Here is a 25,717-nt window from a genome sequence, read left to right as displayed (position 1 = left end):
ACCCCACTGACACCAACCACGTCCGACGATGTATAAACACATAAGGCAGCTTGAATCAGTTGTGAGCGTAATTAGGCTTTACTCAATCAGGGTTTTGAGGGTCGATCAGTGAACAGAAGGTTTGAAAAACTCATTCGATCAGAAGATGGATGGATCTATTTAGACAACTTATATATTTACTCTACAGCTGACCTCTGCCATTGCAAAAATGCGTTGGATAATATACTAATGTAACCCCCCCCAAATCCTTCACAAAAACCCTCTGATAAACATTAAATATAACATGTAATGTTTACATGTGTACAATGTGTTCTCAGACAATGAAAAAAAAGTGTTAGTCATTTAAACTAGGGAAAACAACTCTTGCATATGAGGATCTACCTCTCTCTCTCTCTCCCTCCGTCTCTTTCATAACGTTACTTCAACATAGGTTGAAGTAATTTGATCCTCATAAAAGCATCAATCTATTCATTGTTCTACTATAAAACAATTATTGTACTATAGAAGCAAACAGAATAACCAATTGTTTCAACAATATACACACGTGGTTTTAAAGTTGCTTTCTTGTTCATAGGGTTAATTCAAGTATTATGAATCAACAATTCAATTCCTCTAAATAGTATTATTACAAGTGTAAACAGCGTTACTGGATTCCAACACGGATGGATTTATTTTTCTCCTGGTTGCTTACTGCATACTCTTTTGATCATACATAGAATTCACCATTTGAAATGCATAGTTCCAAAAGGGTTGATACTGAAAAGCATTCTCGCATCTCCATGTGTTTCAGCTTGGCCGGACTGAAACAGCTGTTAATAACTTGAACCCAGTTTTTGGAGTGAAGTTCCAGGTGGACTACCACTTTGAAGAGATTCAGAAGCTTCGCTTTGCCATGTTTGATGAAGACAAGTGTGCCACACAGCTCTATGAACACGATTTCTTGGGAGAATACGTTTGCACGCTTGGAGTTGTATGGAATGAATGATTTCACTTCATTCATTAGCCATTACCAAAACTAATTTCGGACATCACGTTATTCCGTAATAATTAATGTCGTATGTGTCTCTTACATTTTTGCTAGATTGTGTCCAATAAGAAACTTCACCGGCCACTGATCTTGGCCAACGGGAAGCCTGCGGGTAAAGGATCCGTTAATGTAAGATTCTGTACTTTGTTATCAATGCCGTTTTGTCTTACCTTTTGAGATGACTATTTTGTTGATGTGGTGTTATTATTTGGAATGTGCCTTCTGCTTATGTTATGCTGTAATGTTCTAATAGATAACAGCCCAGGAGCTGTCTGACAACAGAATCATCACTTTGACCCTGAGTGGGCGTAAACTGGACAAGAAGGTAGGTGGTTCTCCCAACACAAATGCAAACATTCTCATATTCAAAATGTGAGGATAAGCGGTTCAGAAAATGGATGGATGGATGGAATAACACCCAGATATCAGCATTTACTAATTAATGGAAACTGAATGGTTATAGTTTTGAATCCCAGTTCAAATTGAAGATTTAAATTCCCAGAGCCAACAAAATTATAGATATTTCGAATGGTTGTTGTAGAATTACCTCCTGAGAACTGTTGTGGTTTTCTAGAGTAGGTTGGACACACAACATAACATAACACCATCCATCCATCCATTTTTGTCCCATAATTCTAGGGTCAGCTCGCAAAGGCAACAGCTTGAGTAGGGAAGCCCAGACTTCCCGCACCCCAACCACTTTGTCCACCTCTGAAGGAGGAATCCCAAGGCGTTCTCAAGCCAGCTAGGAGACAGTCTTGGTAGGACGTATGCGGAATAACTCACTGCGAGGCGTCCAGTAGCCATCCTAACCAGACTGGCTCCTCTCAGTGCAGAGAAGCAGCGACCCGGACTCTGAGTCCTTCCCGGATGACCAAGCTTCTCACCCTATCTTTAAGGGAGAGCCGAGGCACTGAAACTAATTTCGGCCACTTGTATATTGTTCTTTTGGACACGGAATGTAGCCCGACTGGTCACCTCTTCACCAACGGACCGCTACAGAGTCTGCATCACTGATGACGCTGCACTGATCCACCTATCGATCTCCCGCTCCATCCTCCCCTCACTCGTGAACAACACCCCAAAATACTTGAACTCTTCCCCTTGGATGGCATCCCCGTCTCAGAAAGGGCACTCAACTCTTTTTTGACTGAGGACTCTGATCTCAAATTAGGAGGTGCTGACTTTCATCCCAACTGCTTCACATTCGAGTGCAAACAGCTCCAGTGAGAGTTGAAGATCGCAGCTTGATGAAGCCAACAGTGCCCCAAAAAGCAGAAATGCAATACTGAGACCACCAAACTGGACCCTCTCAAGGCCTTGCCTGTGCTGAGAAATTCTGTCTCATAAATGTTATGAACAGAATTGGTGAGAAAGAGCACCCTTGGCAGAATCCAACCCTCACCGGAAACAAGTCTGATTTACTGTCGGTAATGCAGAGACCAGACTATGATATACTGTAGGACGTACAGGGACTGAACAGCTCGTATCGGGGGTTCGGTACCCCTTACTCCCACACAGAGCTCGCAGAGGGACACGGTCAAATGACTTCTCCAAGTCTACAAAACATGTGTAGCAGTCTCATGTGTGTTGGGCAAACTCCCATGCACCCTCGAAATCCCTGTCATGATTGTTGGGCTTGTCTACTGTTCTACTAGTCCCCATCCCCTCTTTACATGTCAATGATACACTGCTTCCATATCCTGAGACGCCGGATTGTGGACTAGAATTTCTTCTAAAATATTAAAAATATTTTCCATGGCCTCATCGACTCTCAAGTTTTTGCCTCGGTAACAGTCAAAGCTGCGTTCCGCTTGGCCAACTGATACCTATCAGCTGCCTCTGGAGTACCACAGGCCAAAAAGGCCTGATAGGAGTCTTTTTTTGTTAATGTTAATGTTAACATAGCACATTGGTCTGTAATTTTGGCAACGGCGTAAATCCTGTGGAACATGCGGCGCAACTGCATGGAGGCGTGTTAGAAAGTCTGGTAATCTCACAGCCTAGCACAGGCCAGCGGGTCTGATAGAGCGAGGGCTGTGATGCTGTGGGAGTGGTCACAGCTTACCCTTATGGCCAATCAAGGGGGCTCCTATCATTCCATCCAAACGCCGCGTGCCATTACTAGAATCCGACGTGGTGGCGCGCATAACTGCGCCATGAAGCGGACACTTGGAGACCACCACTCACCCTCTCACCACCCATTTGTGTGCCCCCTATAGCTGTGCTGCCCAGTGGGATGATTAAAAAAATATATATCATAATAATACAGGAAGTCCTCAATTTATGAACGAGTTCCGTTCCTACCTTTGTGATGTAACACGAATTTCCGCGCATGTCATTTTAAAGTTGAAATTTACATCAAAACACTTTTTTATAAAAAAACGAAAATACATTAAAATAAAAAGCATAAGATGCTGTACTTAGCATTGCTGCTGAGCGGTGGGAGGAGAAGGACGAGAGGAGGGCAAAAAAGGCAAAGATACTGCTGGCACGCATACACGATCGAGACACTCTACACATGCTCAACTGCAAGAAATGCTGGTCTTTGTAGTACAATAAGTACTTGTAATCGGAATTGCGTTGTTTGGTGCGCATCCCACCGCAAATATACAAGCATAGGTAAACAAGCTCAGAGACGCGGCACAAAAGCACACTTTTTAGAGCGAGGAGGAAACCGGCTGCTTCATTCCAGTAGTGAGTGACATGAATATCAAGTGTTTTATTGAGAGTTGAAAGTAACAAGTGTAAATTTTGTCCATGTCAGTCATGACGCCGTGTGTCGCTGTACATAGTGGGTAATTCAAATGCCAGAGCAACTTTGTACACTCAATCATGTAAACGAGTTATTCAGAATGTTTCAAAAATCAGAATTTGGACCTTAATCCGAATATTGACTGCATCTATACGTAGTCATGATGGTGCTGGGGACAAAATGGCGGAGGAGGCACGGGGGTCGTAAAGTGGAAAGGCCCTACGTCGTAATTTGAGGACTTCCTGTAATATGATGCGTTCAATGAATTGATTTCTACAATGATTCAGAGGGTTTTATACCCGTTGTACACCTGACATTCACCACATGTCTGTGGAGCTCAGTATCTGCGTCCCGATGAAATAAGCACAGAATGGGAATATGACGATAACCAAAATGGATTGGCCCAGCTGTATACTCTAAACTGGGATTTAGCTACAAGCGAAGTTGAGGGAGGAGGTGGGAGATCCCCTAGCTAAAACACCCCCACGAACACACAGACAACGTACTCTGGCAGAGGCTTTTCAGCCCAAAAAAATCAACAATAGTTGTTGTAGTAGAAGTATTTTTTTTTTATAGTGTTAAAGGTTGTTACATTGTATTGTTAGTCAATTTGCACTTTCTGACTTTATTTTCAAAAAATTGTGCAATGGAAGGTATTGTAGTTGTCAACTTGACATTGTTATATTTGTATTTTCGTTATATTGCTGTTTTTTTTGGTTTGACTCTCTTGACTTTTGTTCTGAAACAGTTGTAGTAGAAGTATTATTTTTTCTACTGTTAAAGGTTTTTACATTGTATTGTTTACACTATTTGAACTACTGACTGTATTTTCAAAACATTTTGCAATGAGATGTATTTTAGTTGTCATGTTGACATGATTTGTATTTTCGTTACAGTTGTTGTAGTAGAAGTATTTTATTTTTTTATACTGTTAAAGTTTGCATTGTAGTTATTTAATAAAAAATAAAACATATATATATATATATATATATATATATATATATATATATATATATATATATATATATATATATATATATATATATACATAAACACAATATACAAACTCAAGGGGGATCATAACATTTCCAAGCAAAAAGTATCGGTATCGTATGGGTATCGGCGATACTACCCTGTATTTACTTGATATCGGATCGATACCAAAATTACCAGTATCGATCACCCCATACCGTTGAGTTAACAGCTTCTTCTTCGTTGGTTTAAACGCGCCTCCTTTGTTTGCTGGCGGAAGCGCGTTGCCTAGATCACGCACCATGTCGCGATCGGGTCTGTTTTCTCTATCAAACCTTTTATCGAAGGCATTTTCTATTGATATCGATCACGTGTCAATTGTGATACATATTGATATCGAATTAATGGCCCAGCCCCACATAGAGCCCATGGATTTTAAAAGAGAACACCAACATAACATGTGTCCTTGTTTGTTGCAGGACTTCTTTGGGAAGTCAGACCCCTATCTGGAATTTCACAAACAAGGAGAAGATGACAAATGGATGCTGGTGCACAGGACAGAGGTGAGTCCAACGTTTTTACTTATGTAATTTCACCAGCTTTGTATTTATCAATTCACATACTGTTGTGAGTAGAGCTGGGTATCGTCTATAACTACTGGGTGGAATTTCCGGCGGGCGGCACGGTGGTCGACTGCTTAGCACGTCCGCCTCACAGTTCAGAGGCCATGGGTTCGATCCCGGCTCCGGCCTCCCTGTGTGGAGTTTGCATGTTCTCCGCGTGCCTACGTGGGTTTTCTCCGGGTACTCCGGTTTCCTCCCACATTTCAAAAACATGCATGGTAAGTTGATTGGACTCTCTAAATTGCCCCTTGGTGTGATTGTGAGTGCGGATGTTTGTCTTTGTGTGCCCTGCGATTGGCTGGCAACCAATTCAGGGTGTCCCCCGCCTACTGCCCGAAGACAGCTGGGATAGGCTCCAGCACGCCCCGCGACCCTTGTGAGGATAAGCGGTATCGATAATGGATGGATGGATGGTATTTCCGGCCGACCGACATGGTCCCAGTACGTTCCTCGTCGCGACAGCCTCAAGCAGACACGCTGCCAAATAAAGAAAATATGTCATGTCATGTCATCTTCCAAACTGCTTATCCTATATAGGGTCGCGGGGAGTTGCTGGAGCCTATCCCAGCCGTCAATGGGCGAAGGCAGACTACACCCCGAACTGGTCGCCAGCCAGTCGCAGGGCACACATAGACACTGTCACTGAGCGGGAATCGATCCCACGCTGCCCGCACACAACTCAGGCGTGTGTACCACTACACTATCAGCGGACGTCAAATAAAGAAAATATATCAAATAAAAACATCAGAGACACACGCATGGCGTGGTGATCGATGAAATAAAAACAAAATGGGGCACGTCAATGCATCTGTGGGACCGAAAGGTATACAGCAGTGTTTTATGTTTTTATTTTTATTTTTGTTTGGCTGCATGTCAGGAGGGGCACCTGTGTGTGACGTGGTACCGTCACAATGTGTATGTTTCTCTTATGGGTGCTACTTGATATTATGTGTGGCACTGTTTGATTTAATGAATCGTTTGCTACCTGTTTGTCTTTGTGTCACCCAAGGTCATAAAGAACACTTTAGACCCGTCATGGAAACAGTTTACTGTGCCCCTTGTTTCTCTCTGTAATGGAGATGTGGACAGAAACATTAAGGTCAGTTTCATGTCGTACAAAGTTGAAGCAAGATGGCTTTGTTCCTTGAACTTTCACTACAATCCAATGGCATGCTCAGTGACTGTCTGGACTTATTATAATGCACATATAAATGCAGAAACCAAACCTTTAGTACAGGGGTGTCCAAACCTTTTTCAAAGAGGGCCAGATTTGGTGAGGTGAAAATGTGGGGGCCGACCATTTAGCCTGACATTTTTTTACATGGAACACCAATAAATCCAAGCACAATTTAGCAAACCAGTCTGCCTTTCATTTTTCACTTTTTAAAAAATTTAAATTTCAAGATTTTTAAACATGTCTTTTGGTCCATTTGAAACATGATATATCACTGGCAATTAATTGTTCACAGAATTTTTAGATTTAAAAACAGGGAAATAAGTAACAGTATTCACCAGTGCAAATTACATTTCAATATATATGTCATATTCACCAGCACAAGCCAGGGTTGATTTGAAACATGGAATATTGTTGAAAATAAATGTTCCCTGAACTTTTAGATTTAAAAACAGGGAAATAAGTAACAACATAACAATAAGTAATCTCCTTGCAAATGAGGCAGACAAAGTTGTTGCGTATTTCAGTGTGAAAAATAGTCCAATTTCCACCTTTTCCTTAAAGTATCGGCCTTCGCTGTCAACTTTCCTTTTTTTTATTCAATGTTGACATTTTTGAAACTGCCCGTAATGGGTCACACATGGTAATGGAGTTGGACACTTTTCTTAGCCCTCCATAACGCAAGTGAATAGTAGGGATATACTGTGTAGTGTATGCTCAACTACAAGCTACCACCACTACATTGATTACAATCACTGATGTATTATTTGTCTTACACAAAAACAGGTCTTGTGTTATGACTATGATAATGATGGCGGCCATGACTTCATTGGAGAATTCCAAACCACTGTGGCCAAGATGAGTGAGGCTCAGAACTCCGTGGAGGTAATACTTATTTTTTAAGGTTACCAACTTCAGTAAAACTGTACATATACAGAACAGAACATATACAGTATTAATATATCTCATATCATCATGATGAAATTCAGATGAAAGTTGAACATTTTCTGCCCAGTTGTCGTAGGCAGGCGCCCGTGTGCTTGGCGTAAAAACAGCTGCATTATTGTGGAGGAGCAAATGTAGTTTAGCGTGTTTGTAAATTTGGTAGACTGCGCTGCACATCGCTAGGCGGTCCGGCAGACCAAGGGCATTTTGTATTACAGTTCCCCGGAGCACTTGCCAGTTTGTGGTGAGAAAAAGCAGACTGCATTTTAGACTACCTAAAATCAGGTTTATAAGATAGCGCTGGACTACATCAGCCGCAACAGGAAATCTTGCAATTTACCTGTATTAACACACTTGATGCGCGCCAATGTCATGCAACGACCACAGCAAGTCCGTTTCTGCTTCTGCAATGTCAAACCCTACATGCGCTCTGACCACCCTGGATTTAATACAAATGAGGGATGCCGCTACGATTGGCCGGAAGTCGGCTACTTTCTGTCCAACAACCACACAAACCCTCCTTTACGATTATTTCCACCTGTGCGAGTCCAGGTACTAAAAGGAATAAAAACCCACCCATGCGCGCGTTTGACAGCATTGAAGTATTTTTTTTTATTTTTTTAAAGTAAACTAATGATGATTAGTCTTAGATATACAATGAAGCATATGCTACACATTATTATCATTATTAATATTAGTATGGTACCAAGTAGTAAACCTTTTTCATTATTGATGTATATTTGAAATAGGGGTGTCCCGATCCGATATTTGGTCTCGGATATCGGTCAGGTATCAGTCCAAAAACAAGTATCGGATATTATCAGTCTACATACAAAATCTCCAATATTAGCACTCATAGACAAGCATTCCATTCTATAATCCACTCTTGGTCTTGTCCAGCAACGGCCAGCTCTAAATCAATTCAAATATAATTTTATTTATATAGCACTTTTCACACATAAAATGCAACTCAAAGTGCTGTACACTAAAAACATCAAAATACAACATAAAAAGGAAAACCCGCTCCTGCCTTCCCTCCCCCCTGACAATATACACAAAGACAGATATCCACAAGCACACCTGCACTCACACACGCGCACACACATATAACTGGAAAAAAAGAGACATGGCAGGGCACAGCGAAACCATATGAGGAAAGAATACCCAAGGGGAGCTCCTCCACGCTGAGAGGAATGACGCGGAGGCCCCCCTTGAGGAAACACTGGAGCTAATATTGAAAATAATAAGATTGCATAAAAGCAGTAAGAGACTAAGAGCAATTATTTAAAAGCCAAAGTAAAAAGGTATGTCTTGAGCTTCCTCTTAAAAATATCGACATCCTCTGGCAGGCTATTCCAAAGTTGAGGACCAAAATTGCTGAATGCAGCCTCGCCATGCGTTTTGGTCCTCACCCTAGGAATAATTAAAAGGCCGGCAACAGAGGACCTCAGGATCCGCGAGGGCTGGTATGATGACAGCAAATCAGATAAATAAGATGGCCCAAGACCATGAAGACTTTTATAAACTAATAAAAGTACCTTAACATCGATCCTGAAACACACGGAGAGCCAATGCAGCGATTTTAAAACTGGTGTAATGTGCTCCCGCCCTCTGGTTCTCGTCAGCACCCGAGCAGCTGAGTTCTGCAGTAGTTGTAAGGAGGAAATGCTCTTTTTGGGGAGGCCAGAAATCAGGGTTGTTACAATAATCTAAATGACATGAAATAAAAGCATGCATCAGCACCTCCGTGTTAGGTGTTAGGGAGAAACGGGCGGACTCTGGCAATATTCTTAAGATAATAAGAAACGATTTTGGTTACAATTTTGATGTAGCACATTATATCTAAATCATTAAATCATTTAATCTAGCACAGGGGTGAGCAACCTTTTACACTCAAAGAGCCATTTCGACCCGGTTTCCACAGAAAAGAAAACACTGATAGCCGCAAACACTTTTTGACATGTAAAATGAAGATGTACTATATATATCTTTACAATAGTGTGTTGCCTATGAAATCCATGTCCATCCATGTTTCAGAAAATGTAATTTTATTTATTAAATGAACACATTTTGAACTCTTACAAAAAAGCGCAGTTGAAGGTCTCTTCCATATGAATTAAAAAGATTAACTTAAATTATCCATCTAGCAAACAAAAATGCCTGAATTTAAAAATACCTTTGCGCACAGCATCTGCAAATCAGGGCTGGGAAGTCATTTACATCTTTACCCAGGACTGTAAGCTGCCGTCTTCTTAAGAAAAATCATTTTTATTGTGTAAGTGTTCATATCGCATTATAAATGCGACCTCTGTCTCTTTTCTTGTGTGAACATAATTGCGCCCCAAAATTGACCCGCATACCCAGAAGAATAGACGGTCGATGTCACTCACGACGTCGAGATTACGGGAGTAAATGTGGTGCAGCGTGTCGGGGCATTTTGACAATGGAGCGATTTGGTCCGAGATAGAAATACAGAATTTGGCAGAAATGATGAGGCGAGGCCTTTTTTTATCTCATTTCATGGAGACGTCACGTCATAACCTTGTGCAAAAAATGAGCCTATCGAGCCGTGGCTAAATTACTACTATCACCATAAATACCCACTTTTTGCTTCATGTTTCAAGTGGGATTAAATTGTAAAGTGCTGTGTTACAGCTCTAGCTGTTATGAAATGCGCTATATAAATAAAATTGTATTGTATTGTATTGTGATACACGTTTATGAGACAAATAACATGCACTTCAATCGGACACTTAGAATTTATTTTCCCAAGCCACGCAGAGCCGCAACATAAGGATGAAAGAGCCGCGGGTTGCAGACCCCTGGTCTAGCATTTAGAGCCCACGTTTTATCAAAACAAGCACTCGTGTGAAGAAGCTAAAGAAGAAGGTGTCGGCTGAAGATGTGGGAGTCCTATACGGGGCTCTATCATATGCCGGATGTGGGGGTGCATTCTGTGCAGGCGCCCAAATTTCACAAAATTCACGAGCGCACGCACTGCTGTCATACCTTCGGAGGGGTTGGATGCAAGAGAGTGAGGACGACCGAGCCTTGCCTTTTTATTTTTAACTGTGGGTATACCTTTGCTGCTGGATACTATCATCAAGTGGACATAATCGACATAGGATTATAGTACGAATTGATGAGTTGACAAGCACTTTCAACATCCCGGAGGAGATAGCGTGACCAGCTGAATCTCCGGAGATTGCTGCCAGGTCTGGCAGACTCTTTAAGCGGCGGCAGTCATGTAAACAAAAGCGGGACTACCGAGTCGGACCTACTGGCTAAGCGAAGATAGCTATGCAAGCCTCCGCTGTCAAAACTGTGAGGGTTCTTTGTAACAAGCACTAGCAGGAAATCGCTATGTTAGGGACTGTTGTATTTTATTAGTCACTTAAACCTGGCCTGTGAAAATTAACATAAATTGTTCGGGAAGTTAATTCCTGAAAGTTGGCAGCTCTGTGAATGTGATTCAGTCATACATTTTTCTATCTTTAGAACTCGTGCAACCAAGTAATGAATTTGGGCGCACCTGTTTACAAACAGTCTACATAGATCCCAGCTTTAATTTATTTTGCATTTAATTTATTCAAGTGCAATACATTCTCATGTTTGAGGTTGAATTTATGTATCCCAAATGTTTGGAATAAATGGCTTTTATTTTCTCTTACCTACAGTTGCTGAATATAATTTGTTTAATAGTATAACGTCATCAAGTTTCTTCTAACAATTCAGACTAAAAAATAAAATAAAGATTGTATCATTCCTGCTGGTTTCGTATCAGACGATGTCAGTACTATGGCCGCAATATCGGTATCGTATCGGAAGTGAGAAAAGTATTACCGGGACACCACTAATTTTAAATATTTAAGAAAAGCACTTTTCCACAATATTAAATACATTCATGATTTACCCAGGATTGCTAATTTACAAATATAATTTGGATTTGTTCAATTAATTCATTGGCATATTCTGAACATTAAACAATAGTGTAGGGTACAAAACCCACAATGTTATTGATGATAAAATCACTTAAATGTTTTTCTTCAAAACAATGTATATTGCGAATTTCTTTTAGTTTTTTTTGTTATGTCATGCTATGTTGTTTGCGGACTGTAAAAAGTATTACTCATAGTTTGCAATAAATTAAATAGATTGAAATCTTGTAGGAGTGCTTAAAATCCCACATGGTTACCATGTCGATAACTACAAATTGTCAGGGCCACATAAACATAATCAGTGTTTTATAGTTTAACCAGAGAGGCACATCTACAGATTTGAAATAAAACCAGCCCACTGCTTATTTTTTTCCCACCTTTTTCGGCTCTGTTATTAAAGCAGTCGATGGTAACCAGTAAGTCTAGAGGTGCTTCCTGTCTTCAGTGAAACACACTGATTAAAGTCACTCCAGTTTCACACCAGCTCAAATGTTCAGCCAGCTATCTCACACAGCACATCGTAACAGAAGAGTCTAAACCATCTGTCTCAATATCAGTTGTATTGCCCAGCTTTTGTTCTTTCTTGCTTTTTTCCTCCATTGCATCCACCATGTGTCCACAAAGCCTCTGAGGCTGTCTGATGTTTAGGTTGCCATGACTGACTGATTTTAGGTTGGGAGACAGTTTGGGGCTTGTGTTAAGGCATTCAGTGACAATGTTTTATATGCGCAATATGTTCATAGAAGGTATGGTACCTATTCAAATATGTTATGATCCTTCAGCTTTTTGTTCACTAAACGTTCTAAACAAACCCTCTGTCAGAGTCTTGGAAGAGCAGTTCCTGAAGTGCTTGCCAGCAGGAATTCTACATATACTTTGCATATCTGTATGCCATTATGTTAATTCAACACTTGCATAATACTGGAAGACTTTTTTACAATTACAATCATACATTGAGCAGCCACATTATGACCACTTCAAATTCCACCAGTATAATAATACTGTGTTGATTGGCACAATCATAGAGATATACATTTAGCATTATCCAACCATCCTATTCAGGGCAGCGGAGTGCTGGAGCCTATCCCATGCAGGCATGAATTTTAAAACCCGAATAAGGGCATATTTGGGGTATTGCGTGCGTTTACATGGCTTTTAAAAACCCAAATACTGCCAATATTCGGGTTTTAAAAGGGTTATTGAATGCATGCAAATATAGTCATTCACACCATCACTGAGTGGGAACTGAACCCATGCCACCTGTACCAAAGTCAGGCGAATGTAGCACTACTGTACACCATCAGTGACTCCATTCATTAATACTGTATGCTTATTATTGTGGTTGTAAAACTGCACTACATTAGACAGCATTTGCTAGTGTCTTTTTTTTCCTCTCATGTTTCTAAATTAACCAAAATTAGTTTTCCCTATTAGAACACTACAAACAGCTTCAATAAACTTCTCTTTAATTTATCTTATTTTTGTTTCCTCTCAGCTGAAGCAAACTACTCAAGTTCATAACCTGGATGTTTCCTTAATGATGCAATGCCGGAGACTTTGGTTAAAATTTATATTTAGAATGAATGGAAACAGCAAAAATCACAATAATTGTTGTGACTGTGGTTGGGTCCTTTGTTTTGTCAGTTGCTGGGGGTCTTTATTTTGTCACACAAGGTTGGGCGTGGCCTGGAGTCTTTCATTATTAAGCTTGTCGAGTTTGTGGCAGATTCCTGCTCAACTGTTCCTTGGTTTTTGAACAGAACCTAGTGCGTATTCGGACAATCGTGCCAAGTTGGCTTTTGTTATTAATAACTTGCTTCAGAAAAGAGGGAGGCGGGCCTATTTCTTTTCTGAATCAAAGTCAGAGACAGAATAATTTACTCTTTTTTTTCGGAGATGCATATATTCTTTAATCACTCCTTTAAGTCCTCTGGCAAACGGCTAGAAATTATGCCATCGAGTTCAGGATTTTGGCCTCTGAGAGTGGATGGAACGACGTCGGAAAAAAGGACAGCTTTTGTTTGCGGACTTTCAAGACCCTGATACACCAAACCGACGTCAGAGGTCGTTAAGCGTCGTTGCGTCTTTAAGCGCCGTCTGATTGGTGTAGTGGCCACCATCGTAGTGTCGTAACCCGTCTGTAAGCGTCTTGGGGGCCTTTACGTATGTTGAATCAGTGTCGCCAGTCGTGAAATTTTGTCACGCTGATTGGCTGTTAGCTAGCAAATCAGCGCGCGGAGCACTAACGTGAGGTGACAAAGGCGGAACAACAGTAAGCACGCCTCCGCTGCCTTAATCTTCTTACAAGAGGGAGGGTTGACAATGTAAGTATTTCACAATACCGTGTCAAGAACGTGATGGTTTACTTCTTGTGGGAATTCATCGTGAGCGAAGAATAGTGCCGAATACATTGTTTACATTGTTATAATCAGCCCCCGGCCAGCACATCAGGTTTTTGGTCATCTCTTCTACTTCTTCCGTGATTGTTCTTGGGCTGCACTGGTTAAAACTTCATAACCTGCACTTAGACTGGGTGTCTGCATAGTAAGTTAGTCGGAGTACTTTCTGTCATGCTCTGTGTTCTGCATCTGTCTATCTCCAACATCCCGCCCTTTTCCTGCCATTTCTCCTCCCGATATTTCCTTGGTTACCACTAAGCATCACAACTTGAGGAAGCATTTAGTAAGTCTTGGGCACTTACCCCCTCATGACTGTAGCATTGACTTACTCCCCGCAGCCCGTCTAGCTTCTGGTAGACTTTACAATCAGTCACACTGCAAGAGGAGGCCATGGAGAAGTATATCAGTAACTCTTTGGCTGCCAGTATCATCCGTCCCTCCTCCTTCTCTTGGGGCTTGATTCTTTTTTGTGGACAAAAACGAAAAAAAAAAAAAAAAAACACACCCTATGACCATGCATCAACTTTAGAAGATTAAATTACATCACCATTAAATATAGGTATCCGCTCCCGCTATCGGCCCGTCCTTTGAGCCCCTCAACCAAGCTACCGATTTCACCAAGCTAGATCTTCGCAATGCTTATCGTTTGGTGCATATCTGGGAGGGGGACGAGTGAAAAACAGCCTTTACGACAACCCTTGACCACACTGAATATTCAATGATGCCTTTTGGTTTCACTAATCCTCCATCCACGTTTCAAGCATTGATTAATTACGTTCTCCAAGATATGCCTAACCAGTTTATACACATTTGTCTCAATGACATTTTGATTTTCTATCGAACCCTGGAAGAACACGTACAGCATGTTAGATTAGTTCTACAATGCCTCCTAAAGAACAAACTCTTTGTCAAAGCATAAAAATGTGAGTTGGGTGTTCGATCTTTTTCTTTCTCGGCTACATCCTCGCCCGGGGTCATTTTAAGCCAGATCCCGCTAAGATTAATGCAGTGGCTAATTGGCAAGTCCCTTCCTCACTCAAGCAACCTCAACAGTTCCCAAACGTTTGCAGGAGGTTTATCCATGACGACAGCAAGGTCACTGCACCCCTTGCTCAACTCAACTCCACAGCCTCTCCAATTTGCATGGAACCCCGAAGCTGACGCCGCCTTCAAACGCCTCAAAGAACTGTTCACTTCTACCTCGGTCCTCATCCACCCTGATCCGCTCTCCAATTTATCGTCGAGGCACATGCTTCTAAATCCAGGGTAGGGGCTGTGCTCCCCCAGAGATGTCCAGGGACTAAAAGCTCCTTCCTTGTGCATTCTTTTCACACAAATTGTCCACCACATACATAAACTATGATGTTGGCAACTGTGAACTGTTGGCTTTAGTGGCTGCCCTTAAGGAGTGGAAACATTGGCTGAAGGGAGTGGAGATCCCCTTTCTGGTCTTAACATAAAGCAAACACCACAAGGTATTTGCAATCTGCCAAGCACCTGAATTGCCGTAAGGCTCATTGGGCCTTTTCCCTGGGGTACTTTTTTTCTCTGTCCTATCATCCAGGCTGCTGTAATATTAAGGCAGATGCTCTCGCCCACATGCATGATCCCTCTCCAGAGAGGCAAGACCCCGAGACCATCCTCCCCTCTTCATGCTTTGTTGGGGATTGGGGTTGCTGGATTCCCTCCCCTCTTAAGTCCTGCAATTGGGACACTCCTCCAAGTTGGCATCGAACTTTCCAGTTCCTGCCACCACGCTTCTGGTGGCTCAGGATGTCATGAAATTTATCACACCCTGCCTCATGTGCTCCCACAGGAAAGTCCTCTCACCATTGCCCCATGGATCTTCTGCAACCTCGAACCAGATAGATTGTCCAAAATGGTTCTTTTCATTCTGCTTCCCAATCTTCCCTCTGCCCATGAGACTGCGGACATACTGGTCAACGACATCTTCAGGCTCCACGGCATCCCCATTGAAATCGTTTTTGGAAATTGAGACTCCCAGTTCACATCCCATGAATGGCAACTCTTCTGTAAAGCCCTTGGGGCATCTTTTAGCCTGTCTTCAGGTGATGATCCCCAGACCAATGGAAAATCAGAGAGAGCCAATCAGGACCTGATGTCCGCCCTTTTGTCAGTTGCTATGGTCCTTTATTTTGTCACCAAGGGTTGGGTGTGGCCTGGTGTCTTTCATGATCTAAGAACGTTTTCTTCCATGCCATGCTGCATCAAGCCATGCTCTCTGTAGTTACTTTGTATTTCTGTATACTGTATAAAGACTTGTGTACTTTGCTACTTCCGTGTCCCGTCTGCTTTTGTGTCCATATTCTGCTCCTCCGGTCATAACAATAAGCCCATATTGTGTCAAGATTGGCAATGAGGTGGACCCGAAATCTTGGAGGCATGAGGCGACAATGGAGTGCAACAAAAAGTGTTTGATTTAAAGAAAACAATACGGCAAACAAGGTAACAAGGTAATACTAAAGACCAAAACAACAAGGATCAAAAGAAACTAAACAAGCACTAAGAAAAACGACTGGGACTTGACAGTGACAGCAACAGCAACATTGGAACGACAATGATCTGACCAGGACTGAAAGGAAACAGGCAACTAAATACAAAGAAACTGACGAGACAACTAGGAACACCTGGACAAGTCAGAAAGGGTTGGAGGGAGCTGATCGCTTGGGTAAACGGGACAGGTGGACACAATAAGCTTACGAGATAGAGTACAAACAAAGGAACACAAGAAAAAACATGAAACTAAAGTAAAACCAAAATTAAGGAGGAACATGGTGTTCAGTAAATCATTTTTTTTCATTTTCTAGGCCCTGCAAGTAATTTCTACAAAGCCTTGCTCTGTGATGTGTGCCATGCCCTTTGGTCTACTCTGTATCACAATTCAAAATGTGTGAATATAGTCATTATTATTACAATTAATAGGTGTAGATATGCTTTATACTCATCATTTTGATTCTGTGCTTAAAAGACATTGAATAGATTTTAACATTCATTTAACATTTTAACATTTATGCTTCCTTTGTCTGCTAATGATGCATTGTGCACAAAATGGTGAATTCGCCATCAGATGTGTGTATGTGTCAGTGTTTGTGTATGGGCGTGTGTGCAGCAAAGCAGCCACATGACTTGTTCTCCCACTGAGCCTGTTCACATGTGCCAATGGTGTGTGTCTAAAAAGAGCTCACACGAAAAGACAGGCTAGATGGGGGATGGAGAAGAATAAGAGGAGCATTTGAGATGCAAAGTCTTTCGCTGAAACTTCCTGCCGCATAACAGGGCATTGAGTACCTACTTTTGGTTCACTGACTACCTCCGAGGATTTTGTGTTTGATGGTTTACAAAAAAAAAACTGTTATAATTAAATCTCCATCAATCGCTACTCCTGCTTTCATATCAATGTTTATCATATTCATTTTGTCTCCAAATCTTTACCAGGTGGAATTTGAATGCATCAACCCAAAGAAACAAAAGAAAAAGAAGAATTATAAAAATTCTGGAGTTATTATCCTCAAATCATGTAAGGTAAGATCATGCCGGCCTATGATTGTTCCTATCAATAAACTGTAAGGAAGATGTGCAATGAGCAGCATTCAATATAACTTGGATTAACTAGGAAGGTAAAACAAAAACCAAAAAAATCAACACGAAAAAATATAACACATTTGCATGTTTGTGAGTGTTTTGAAATGACATTAAATCTGTCATAATTGTTTTTCTACATCTAATCTTATTCACATACTCTATGTGAATAGTCAGAAATGTCATTTTGTGATTAGTCAGACCCCAAAGCAGATAGTGTTATAGGAACAATTCTTCCTTTGCTCAAGACTGTGACTTATTGCCAGAGACATCAACGTGCGCCTCGTTGCGCCACTCCTCCCTGCTCACCATGCCACTTGGGGTAAACAAGAACAAACATGAGGAGGAGCATGGACTGACCACAAAAAAACCAAAACTGAGTGGATCATGACGCGGATAAGAGAAACATGTCTGCTGTATTTTCTTGCAACCGGACTGACGAAGACAATTTGAAACGATCATGATATCCCTTATATGGTGTCTTGTGTCAGGAAAACATGGGTTGTATTGATATTTTAGATTTAGAACAAAATGTGGGGATCGAAAGTAATAAAATAAATGTAGAATATATTCTATTTTACAAAATGTATGGTTTACTTTAGTCTATGACTCTTGTGTCTCCAGATTACAAGGGACTACACTTTCCTGGATTACATACTTGGAGGATGCCAGCTCATGTTTACTGTGAGTTTGATAGCAATATATGTGATGTATTGTATTGTGAAGAGTCGGCAATCAGAGCAGTGGCTAATTATGAATCAGGATCACAGAATAACTACAAAAGAATTATTAACAGAACATTTTAATCAGAAATGGCTTCATGTGTCGCAAAATGTATTTTTGAGGCTAATTTAAAAAATGTTATTATTTTTTGTCTAGCACATCAGGTTTTTGTCATACTGTATTTTCATTTTGGGTTTTTAAGTTTGACCTATAACAGCTGTGACGTTTCTGGAAAAAAATCCACCTGTTTCTGAACCTAATCCTTAATTTATTAATATCACTAAATATATTACATTATTATATACATGTATTATTATTATTATGATTATTATTATTAAAACCTCATGTGCCAGAGAAAAAACAAGGGCAGATTTGGAATGAGCACAAAAAAATTAAGCGTCATCCGTTTATCCACCATTTTGTCCGACGGAAAAAAAGGTACCCACCTATGGGCCGGTCTGCCGATGATTTTAAACGGGTTTCCGTTAGCATTTCTGACTACAAACAGTGACCAACTTCAGCTAAATTTTGATCCGTCTATCCTTCTACCCTGCCCGGCCCCAAAAAACAACCCACATCATATTCGAACACGTAGTGCACTATTATGAGATTTTGTGTATCTACGTCATTCTGCCCAAAGAGCTTTACAAACCCTCACTTGCACTTATTTTACTTTTAAACTTAAAACACCCAAAAGTTTATAAGTTTAAATGTCTCACTTTTGACAGGATCCCCCTCTTTTCACAGTTTAAACTGTTTGACGAAGTTGTTGAGTTCTCCTGCGTTCAACTCCTCCATCTGCGCTCTTTTTCGTCATCTTCTTCTTCTTCTCTGTCTTCTTCTTCTTCTTGACACGCATGCCGTGTGTCGTGTTGTTTAATTAAACAAATAAAAAACGTGGGACAACTGCAGGCCTGCTTGAATGCCAACAGTAATGAAACGAAAATAGACGATTACATAGAGGGGAAAAATGGGTCCAACTTTTTTTTAAAGTTTCCTGTCAATCGTCTATCGCCTACAAAATGGGCGTCCGTCCTAGGAGGAGAGGCGGACCGGTCCCGTCACATAGGTGGTATGCCCAGGTCTGGAACACAATATACAGTATTTAAAAAATTGACCGTTTGTTGTGGCAATAGGATGAAATCGAAGGCAGAGCAGGGATTCTTAACTCTTGTCCACCCTCCTAATCTTTTGTTTTTTGTCACAACAACGCAGCTCTTTCAGGGTTGCACAATACTGTACGTATGCATCTTGTATTCTATTTACGAAACCTTTTAACACACCATTTATTTTACTCCCAGCGCACAGGCTCTCTCCTGCCAAACTATAAGCAATTTACAAACTCCCTCCACACAAATTGTTTTTTTCCTCATACTGGAATGTAATCTCACACATTTCTCAACTGCACTAATGATATGTATTAGATGCAGTACCCATACACTTTCGATATCTTCACACCTTTCCTGCCAAATCACTCTGATTTACGCATGCTAAGATTCATGCTGAATCTTGTTGGCACATCATCATATAGTACACACCGCATGTATATGCACAGATGTCGCAAACATGTACAAGGAGACAACGTCGCGCACATGTAGACACGCAAATGCAGATTGAGCTGTTCTGCGGTGTTCAATCAGACTTAGAATGACGCTAATCCTAATCTCCAGGAAGGAAAACTCTCTCCTCTACTCAGGGCTGTGGGGCTTTAGGAACAGCATCATTTCTTGGTGACACGCCCAACACAAAGAGGTCTGTTATTGCAGATGGGTTGTTTGTAAAAGAAGCATTATTGTGCCGTACTCAATTTTATTTCACCAAGTGGTTGCACGAAATAAAATCATCTGAATCCAGATAGCCCAAGCATCATTTTTTTCAGGGTTGATAGAAGACTCAAATGGCCTACATGCAATGAATAAAACACGCAATTTAATAAAAGACCTAGCATTCTCATACAAATCAGTAGAGGTTAAACCAGTTACCGGTATTTTATTTTATTTTTGTTTGATACAAAATATTCTACAATATGGTTCAGGTATATTGGACATTAACAACATTTCAGTGGATGTAAATCATTTGTTTGGTTCCTGATAATTTGGCTCCATTTGTTGGTATTTATTCAGTCTAACCTTTTTTTTTTTTTTTTGCATTCCTGATGATTCTGCTTCTGGGTTCCTGAGAATCACTATAAATACCAGCACTTCTTGCACATGAGCAAAGTTTTACTTGATCAAAAAGGGGAAAACTTCCAACATGCCAACCAAGATGTTATCAGCGTCATTTGCACAACAGTCATAGTATTGTAGTTTCCGCACTACTGGTCACTTTAATTTTGCTTGAAGACTCTCGGCTTAGTCGTTATTGGGTGGGACTACAGCACAAATGGTACCCTTACATTATTGAAAGACTTTCTATTCTAATGTGTCATGTCTTTGTTTGTAGAGGCTGGGTTGATTGGTCTTGCTTGGAGAATGAGGCACAAGGATAATGTGCTCAAGAGGGGCTATTAAGTTTTGTTCACTTTTGAGCTGAGTTCAATAAACTGAGTCAGTGCAGTGTGCATGCATTCCAAGAGAGGAAGAGTTTGTGAGTTTTTTTTTTTGTGACAAGCGACTTTAGACACCACACCAACATTGTGTGAACAATGAATGCAAGTTTACATCACCAGCAATATTTGCTTACAGTACTGCTAGATGTAAACAACATTGTACATTACACTATACTTTACAATCAGGGTTCCAAATTAACACCCGCCTACCCGCCAAATATGGGTTGAAGTTCATTTTAGCGGGTGTTGATAAAAACTTACCCGCCAGTTTGGTCGGTGACGTGGGAGGCATATTGAAGATTTTATCAAAGACATTTTCTATTGATATCCATCACGCGACTATCATATATTCATGTGGAATTATCACCCGGCCCTAGAATCAAAATATCCGAACACTATACAGAGACATCTTTTGTATTATAATGTATAATGACAATGATGTAGAGTATAACGGCAATGACATCCATTATGTCACACAGTGTGTATCATTTCATTCCCTCACCCTTTCAGAATAGATATGGAATTGGATCGATAAGCAGCATCAATAACCAAATTTGAATTGCTAAATTTTTATTAATTTCCACCACTATGATTGTATAATTTTTCCACATTAAGAAAAGGGTGTCCTGTGAGCTACTATCAGGTTTATAACCCTCCAGGGAGTAAAATGCACAGCAAATCGGCAGACACTCCCGTCTTGCTAATTCACTGCATCAGAAAGGTCTTGTATTGAGATTATGTCAATTATTAAACATTGATATTTAAAGCTTTTAAATAGGGATGTAACAATTCACTCAAGCCCCGATTTGAATTGATTTTCAATTCCCGATTTTCGATTCGATTAAATTTTTTTTTTTTTAATCGCTACTATGCTTGTCTCTGTGCGCTATTGTGGTGTTGCAGCCATCCACCAATGCAATACGCAATGATGTTTGGTGCAAGCGAGTCAAGTAAGGCTGCCACAAACTGTTATTTTGCTAGTCAACTAATCACCAACAGTAGTGGCGAATAATCGACTAATCAGATCATAAGTAAATCGTGGCACAATTGCACCAGGCTCTTATTTGACCATCAGTAGTTTACAGCTTCATTTCTTTTCGGTATGTACAAAAGAAAAATAAAGGCTAGATGAAATTACATTAAATTTGTATAAAACTTTGCATCTTGTACCAGCATTCCTGACATGTTTATGATGGAGTAATTGAAATTAAATTATATTCTAACAACCTATGTATTTTATTTGTTCGGTGTTGCCATTAAGGGTTTGTGGAAAATAGGTGTTGTTGTGTTAATTGTGGTGTGAATTCCGAGTTCCTAAAGGCAACACTCGGAACGTGCTCTCAGTGACCGTGAGGCACTTACGATCAGCAAGAGAGGCTCTCTTGCTGTTTACTGTCAACCGCGGGTATGGTATACAACAACTGTATTTTGGTTTTTAACAAACGTCAGGTTGCTAACTAATTCCTACATAATTGCTAGTAGACGCTATTATATGTTAGCGTAACACGCCACATGCGTGCGGCGTTCCATCAAAAACCTACGGAGCCCCTCTGGTGCCAGGGTATGAGAAAAAATATTGTTTTGCTAATCTGTACCCACAGTTTAGTACTCTGTACCCACAGTTTAGTAATCTGTACCCACAGTTTAGTAATCTGTACCCACAGTTTAATAAACTGTACCCACAGTTTACTAATCCGCTTGCATTCCGCCACCCTATAATAACAATAGGGTGATTGCTTGTGGCGAACGAAAAAGGTTGTGAATGAATTTGACGCACAAAAAATGAAAATAAACACATTGGCTAATTGTAGCCGTTCGCAACTGCTAAACAACACCATAGAACTCAAGCAAAAGTATTTCCATTTGATATAAGGGGATGAAAGTGAAAATAAACCATGCCATGACTGCTCTAAATGTGATTCACAAATCATTGCACTACGCTCTAGAAACAATATACTTCCTAATTGAATTTACATTGACATATATACGGCTGTGTGTACGACGGAACGCAAGCGGTTTGCTAAACTGTGGGTACAGATGACTAAACTGTGGATACAGATTAGTAAACTGTGGGAACAGATTACTAAACTGTGGGAACGGATTATTAAACTGTGGGTACAGTTTATTAATATGTGGGTACAGATTACTAAACTGTGGGTACAGATTAGCAAAAAAATATTTTTTCTCATACCCTGGCACCAGAGGGGCTCCGTAGAAACCGGCACACGTGAGTCATTTTCCAAACCGCTTAACCTGTACAGGGTCCCGGGGAGGTGCTGGAGCCTATCGCGGCTGACAATGTGCGAAAGGCAGACTACACGCCGAACTGGTCGCCAGCCAGTCGCAGGGCACACACACAGACACCACTGAGCGGGAACCGATCCCACGCTGCCCGCACACAACTCAGGCGTGTGTACCACTAAACTATCAGTGACCCGCACACGGGAGTCTGTGTGCTAACTCCAGCTAGCTTCCAGGAACGCCCGTCCTAATGTGAGAAATGAAATCGGGCATCAACCACATCGTGCTTCCTTTTTAGATGCTCGTTTATCACCGCCGTGCTGATATGAAAGGGAGATTTACATCGTTTTAAGTATTTTGCGAATGTCCCCGGACTTCGGACTGTGTTGCTAACGCCATGACATCATTACCCACAATGCTTGTGTTTACGTCACGGATAACCCGGATCACCCCTACTGCGCATGTGCGTTGCAGACAATAAAGACGAGAGAGCGGCATGTTAACATGGCGTTGCGAATCGATTCTTTTTATATTTTTACATCGATGCATATTTTAAGCATTTATATCAATTTTATATTGACTTTCAATAAATCGTTACATTCCTACTGTTTAAATATTTCTAATGCACTGCCAGTGCAGATTTTGGAATATTCCACAATAAGAATGCCGCACCCCATATTTCTATGCAATTGCTTGGAGAACGGGAGTCCCTGACATGTTATATTTAGTGTATTTTGTGTGAAGAATTACAAATAGCTAGGGGCTAGAAACCGGTTGGAAACAGAATGGTGTCATCCCCCACTGTCACAGCATTCACATTTATCATCGTAATAATGTCTAGCACCAGAGATCACTGAAGGAAAATGCCATAATAGTTTGTTAATTGACGTTTTAGCAACATCAAATTAATTCCCCAGATGGCATTGATATGCACAATGGAAATAATAAAATACTCTTTTGTATGTTGGTAAGCATCCAGCCATGCATATTTAGGCTAATGGTTAACGGTTAAGTTTTGTAAAACTTGTAATCAACATTACAGACCTAAAGAATACCTTTTTTAAGATTTACAAAATAAGAGCAATTTTTAAATGGCAAAATGTATTTAATGTTGTCTTGTCTACAAAGTATTAGAACAAACCCTTAAAGGAACACTGTGTCATATGTCAGTTTTTGTTGATTATGGCGGCACCATGTGCACAAAAGTGGTAGTGGTTTCCCCATGCGCGCCAGCGCGTAGTGTCTGAAATCCTGAGCTCTCGCTGGCCTACAAGTTGGACTGAATTACATTTCTATTTCCAGTGGCCGTGTGAAAGATGCATAGCAATGGCGTAATTAATCTATTTTTGTTCAAACAATACTTTTGTTTCTTTGTTTGTATTGGGGCTTCTGCCATGACACCAGTAGATGTAGCGAGTAGACGTTCGAATCGACTTCCGTCCTTATAGCGAAAGGAGGAAGTATGCCGTAAAGCAATTCAGGAGATTTGTATTTTGTTTGTGTGCCAGGGTTGATCCCATCCTCCTCAAAGTTGCTTAATGCCAGTAAAAACAATACAGACCCCCCCCTCCCAGGGCATGACAAAATCCCATTCAACTACTTTATTAAATGTTTCATCAAAAGAGTTGTGACATTTTTTTATTAAGGTCAATTTCTTGCCCAGTGCTGCTTTAACACGAGAAATTTGAGAAAAAAAATAATTAATTAGCAATTACTTGTACACTGATATAATATGATATAATATATGAGTTACCCTCAGCACACAAACTGTTATTCATTGCCTGAGCAAAATCTTGTCACTTTGCGTCACACGTTTCGCCGCATTTGTTGAACGTGTGTGTGCGTGTGCGTGGGTGCATGTGGGCGTGCGTTTCCTTGAATTCACATGTGATCTATGTTATCACATTGTCACTCTGGTATCGTCAGTGTTGAGAACCACCTTGTGGTGTCAGGGCCAGGGTGGTGTTAATATTATTTATTTGTCTGTCATTGAAAGGTTGCTTGTACAAAACTGAAGAGCAAAATTATTTGTACTACTTACTTAAGGCTGGATTTACACTGCATGGTTCAGGTGACTCAGTTCAAATGTTTTTGCACTTAAGTGACAGAATTCAGATCATAGCAAGTTAAATAAAGTAAAATTACACTGATTCAGATATCTGCATACCAGAATTTGGCCTTGTACAACTGTTAATACAGTGTACATCTGATATGTATTTGATATCTCTGAATGGGAGAACAGTGGCTATGCACAGAATGGATATACCCATAGACATCATCATGTACAGTATACTGTACATGGACCACACATTCAGTGCTGCATCATGCGTCAGTGCCATATTGAATGTTTCAACGATTAACAGAGTGCAACGCAATACATCAATGAACGCAAAACCACAGTTTACTTTTTAGTCTTAGCAATGTGCTTAGCCACCTAGTATGACACTCTCAAGGCACTTACATTTGTAGACGAACCAGTTTTGAAGGCTTCACTGAGTCATTGGAGAGCCGCTCGCCGCATATTGTATTAACCGGGATTCATTTGCACGTGGTAATCACCAGTCGCCTTAAACCCATATTTCAAGTAGGTCTTCTGGTCTATTGTTTGTGAATATTTTGATGACATTATGGACCATAGATGATGAAGTCCCTAAATTCTTTTCAAGTATAAATTGAAAAATGTTGTTGTCAAACTGCGGGACTTTCACACAGTTGTTCACAGTGGTGAACCTCGTCACATCCTTTCTTATGAAGAAGTGAGTCTTGGAGATG

The 25,717-nt window shown here is 40.6% G+C and overlaps 1 protein-coding gene across 2 annotated transcripts in view; it reads left to right on the top strand.

The window, feature by feature from the left end:
- cpne2 (copine II) overlaps window positions 1-25,717 on the top strand; it is a 55,936-nt gene that overhangs the window by 12,101 nt on the left and 18,118 nt on the right. For both annotated transcript variants that reach the window (XM_086027257.1, XM_086027258.1), the window contains exons 3-10: window positions 791-970; window positions 1,082-1,156; window positions 1,281-1,352; window positions 5,234-5,317; window positions 6,387-6,476; window positions 7,338-7,436; window positions 17,290-17,376; window positions 18,058-18,117. In XM_086027257.1, coding sequence (XP_085883383.1) covers window positions 791-970; window positions 1,082-1,156; window positions 1,281-1,352; window positions 5,234-5,317; window positions 6,387-6,476; window positions 7,338-7,436; window positions 17,290-17,376; window positions 18,058-18,117 — 747 coding nt within the window. The remainder of the gene's footprint in view (window positions 1-790; window positions 971-1,081; window positions 1,157-1,280; window positions 1,353-5,233; window positions 5,318-6,386; window positions 6,477-7,337; window positions 7,437-17,289; window positions 17,377-18,057; window positions 18,118-25,717) is intronic.

The sequence above is a fragment of the Filicampus tigris genome, chromosome 4 (assembly GCF_054856515.1).
Source record: "Filicampus tigris isolate MCC_2025a chromosome 4, RoL_Ftig_1.0, whole genome shotgun sequence".
Taxonomy (NCBI): domain Eukaryota; kingdom Metazoa; phylum Chordata; class Actinopteri; order Syngnathiformes; family Syngnathidae; genus Filicampus; species Filicampus tigris.
This window is presented reverse-complemented; position numbering and strand designations above follow the sequence as displayed.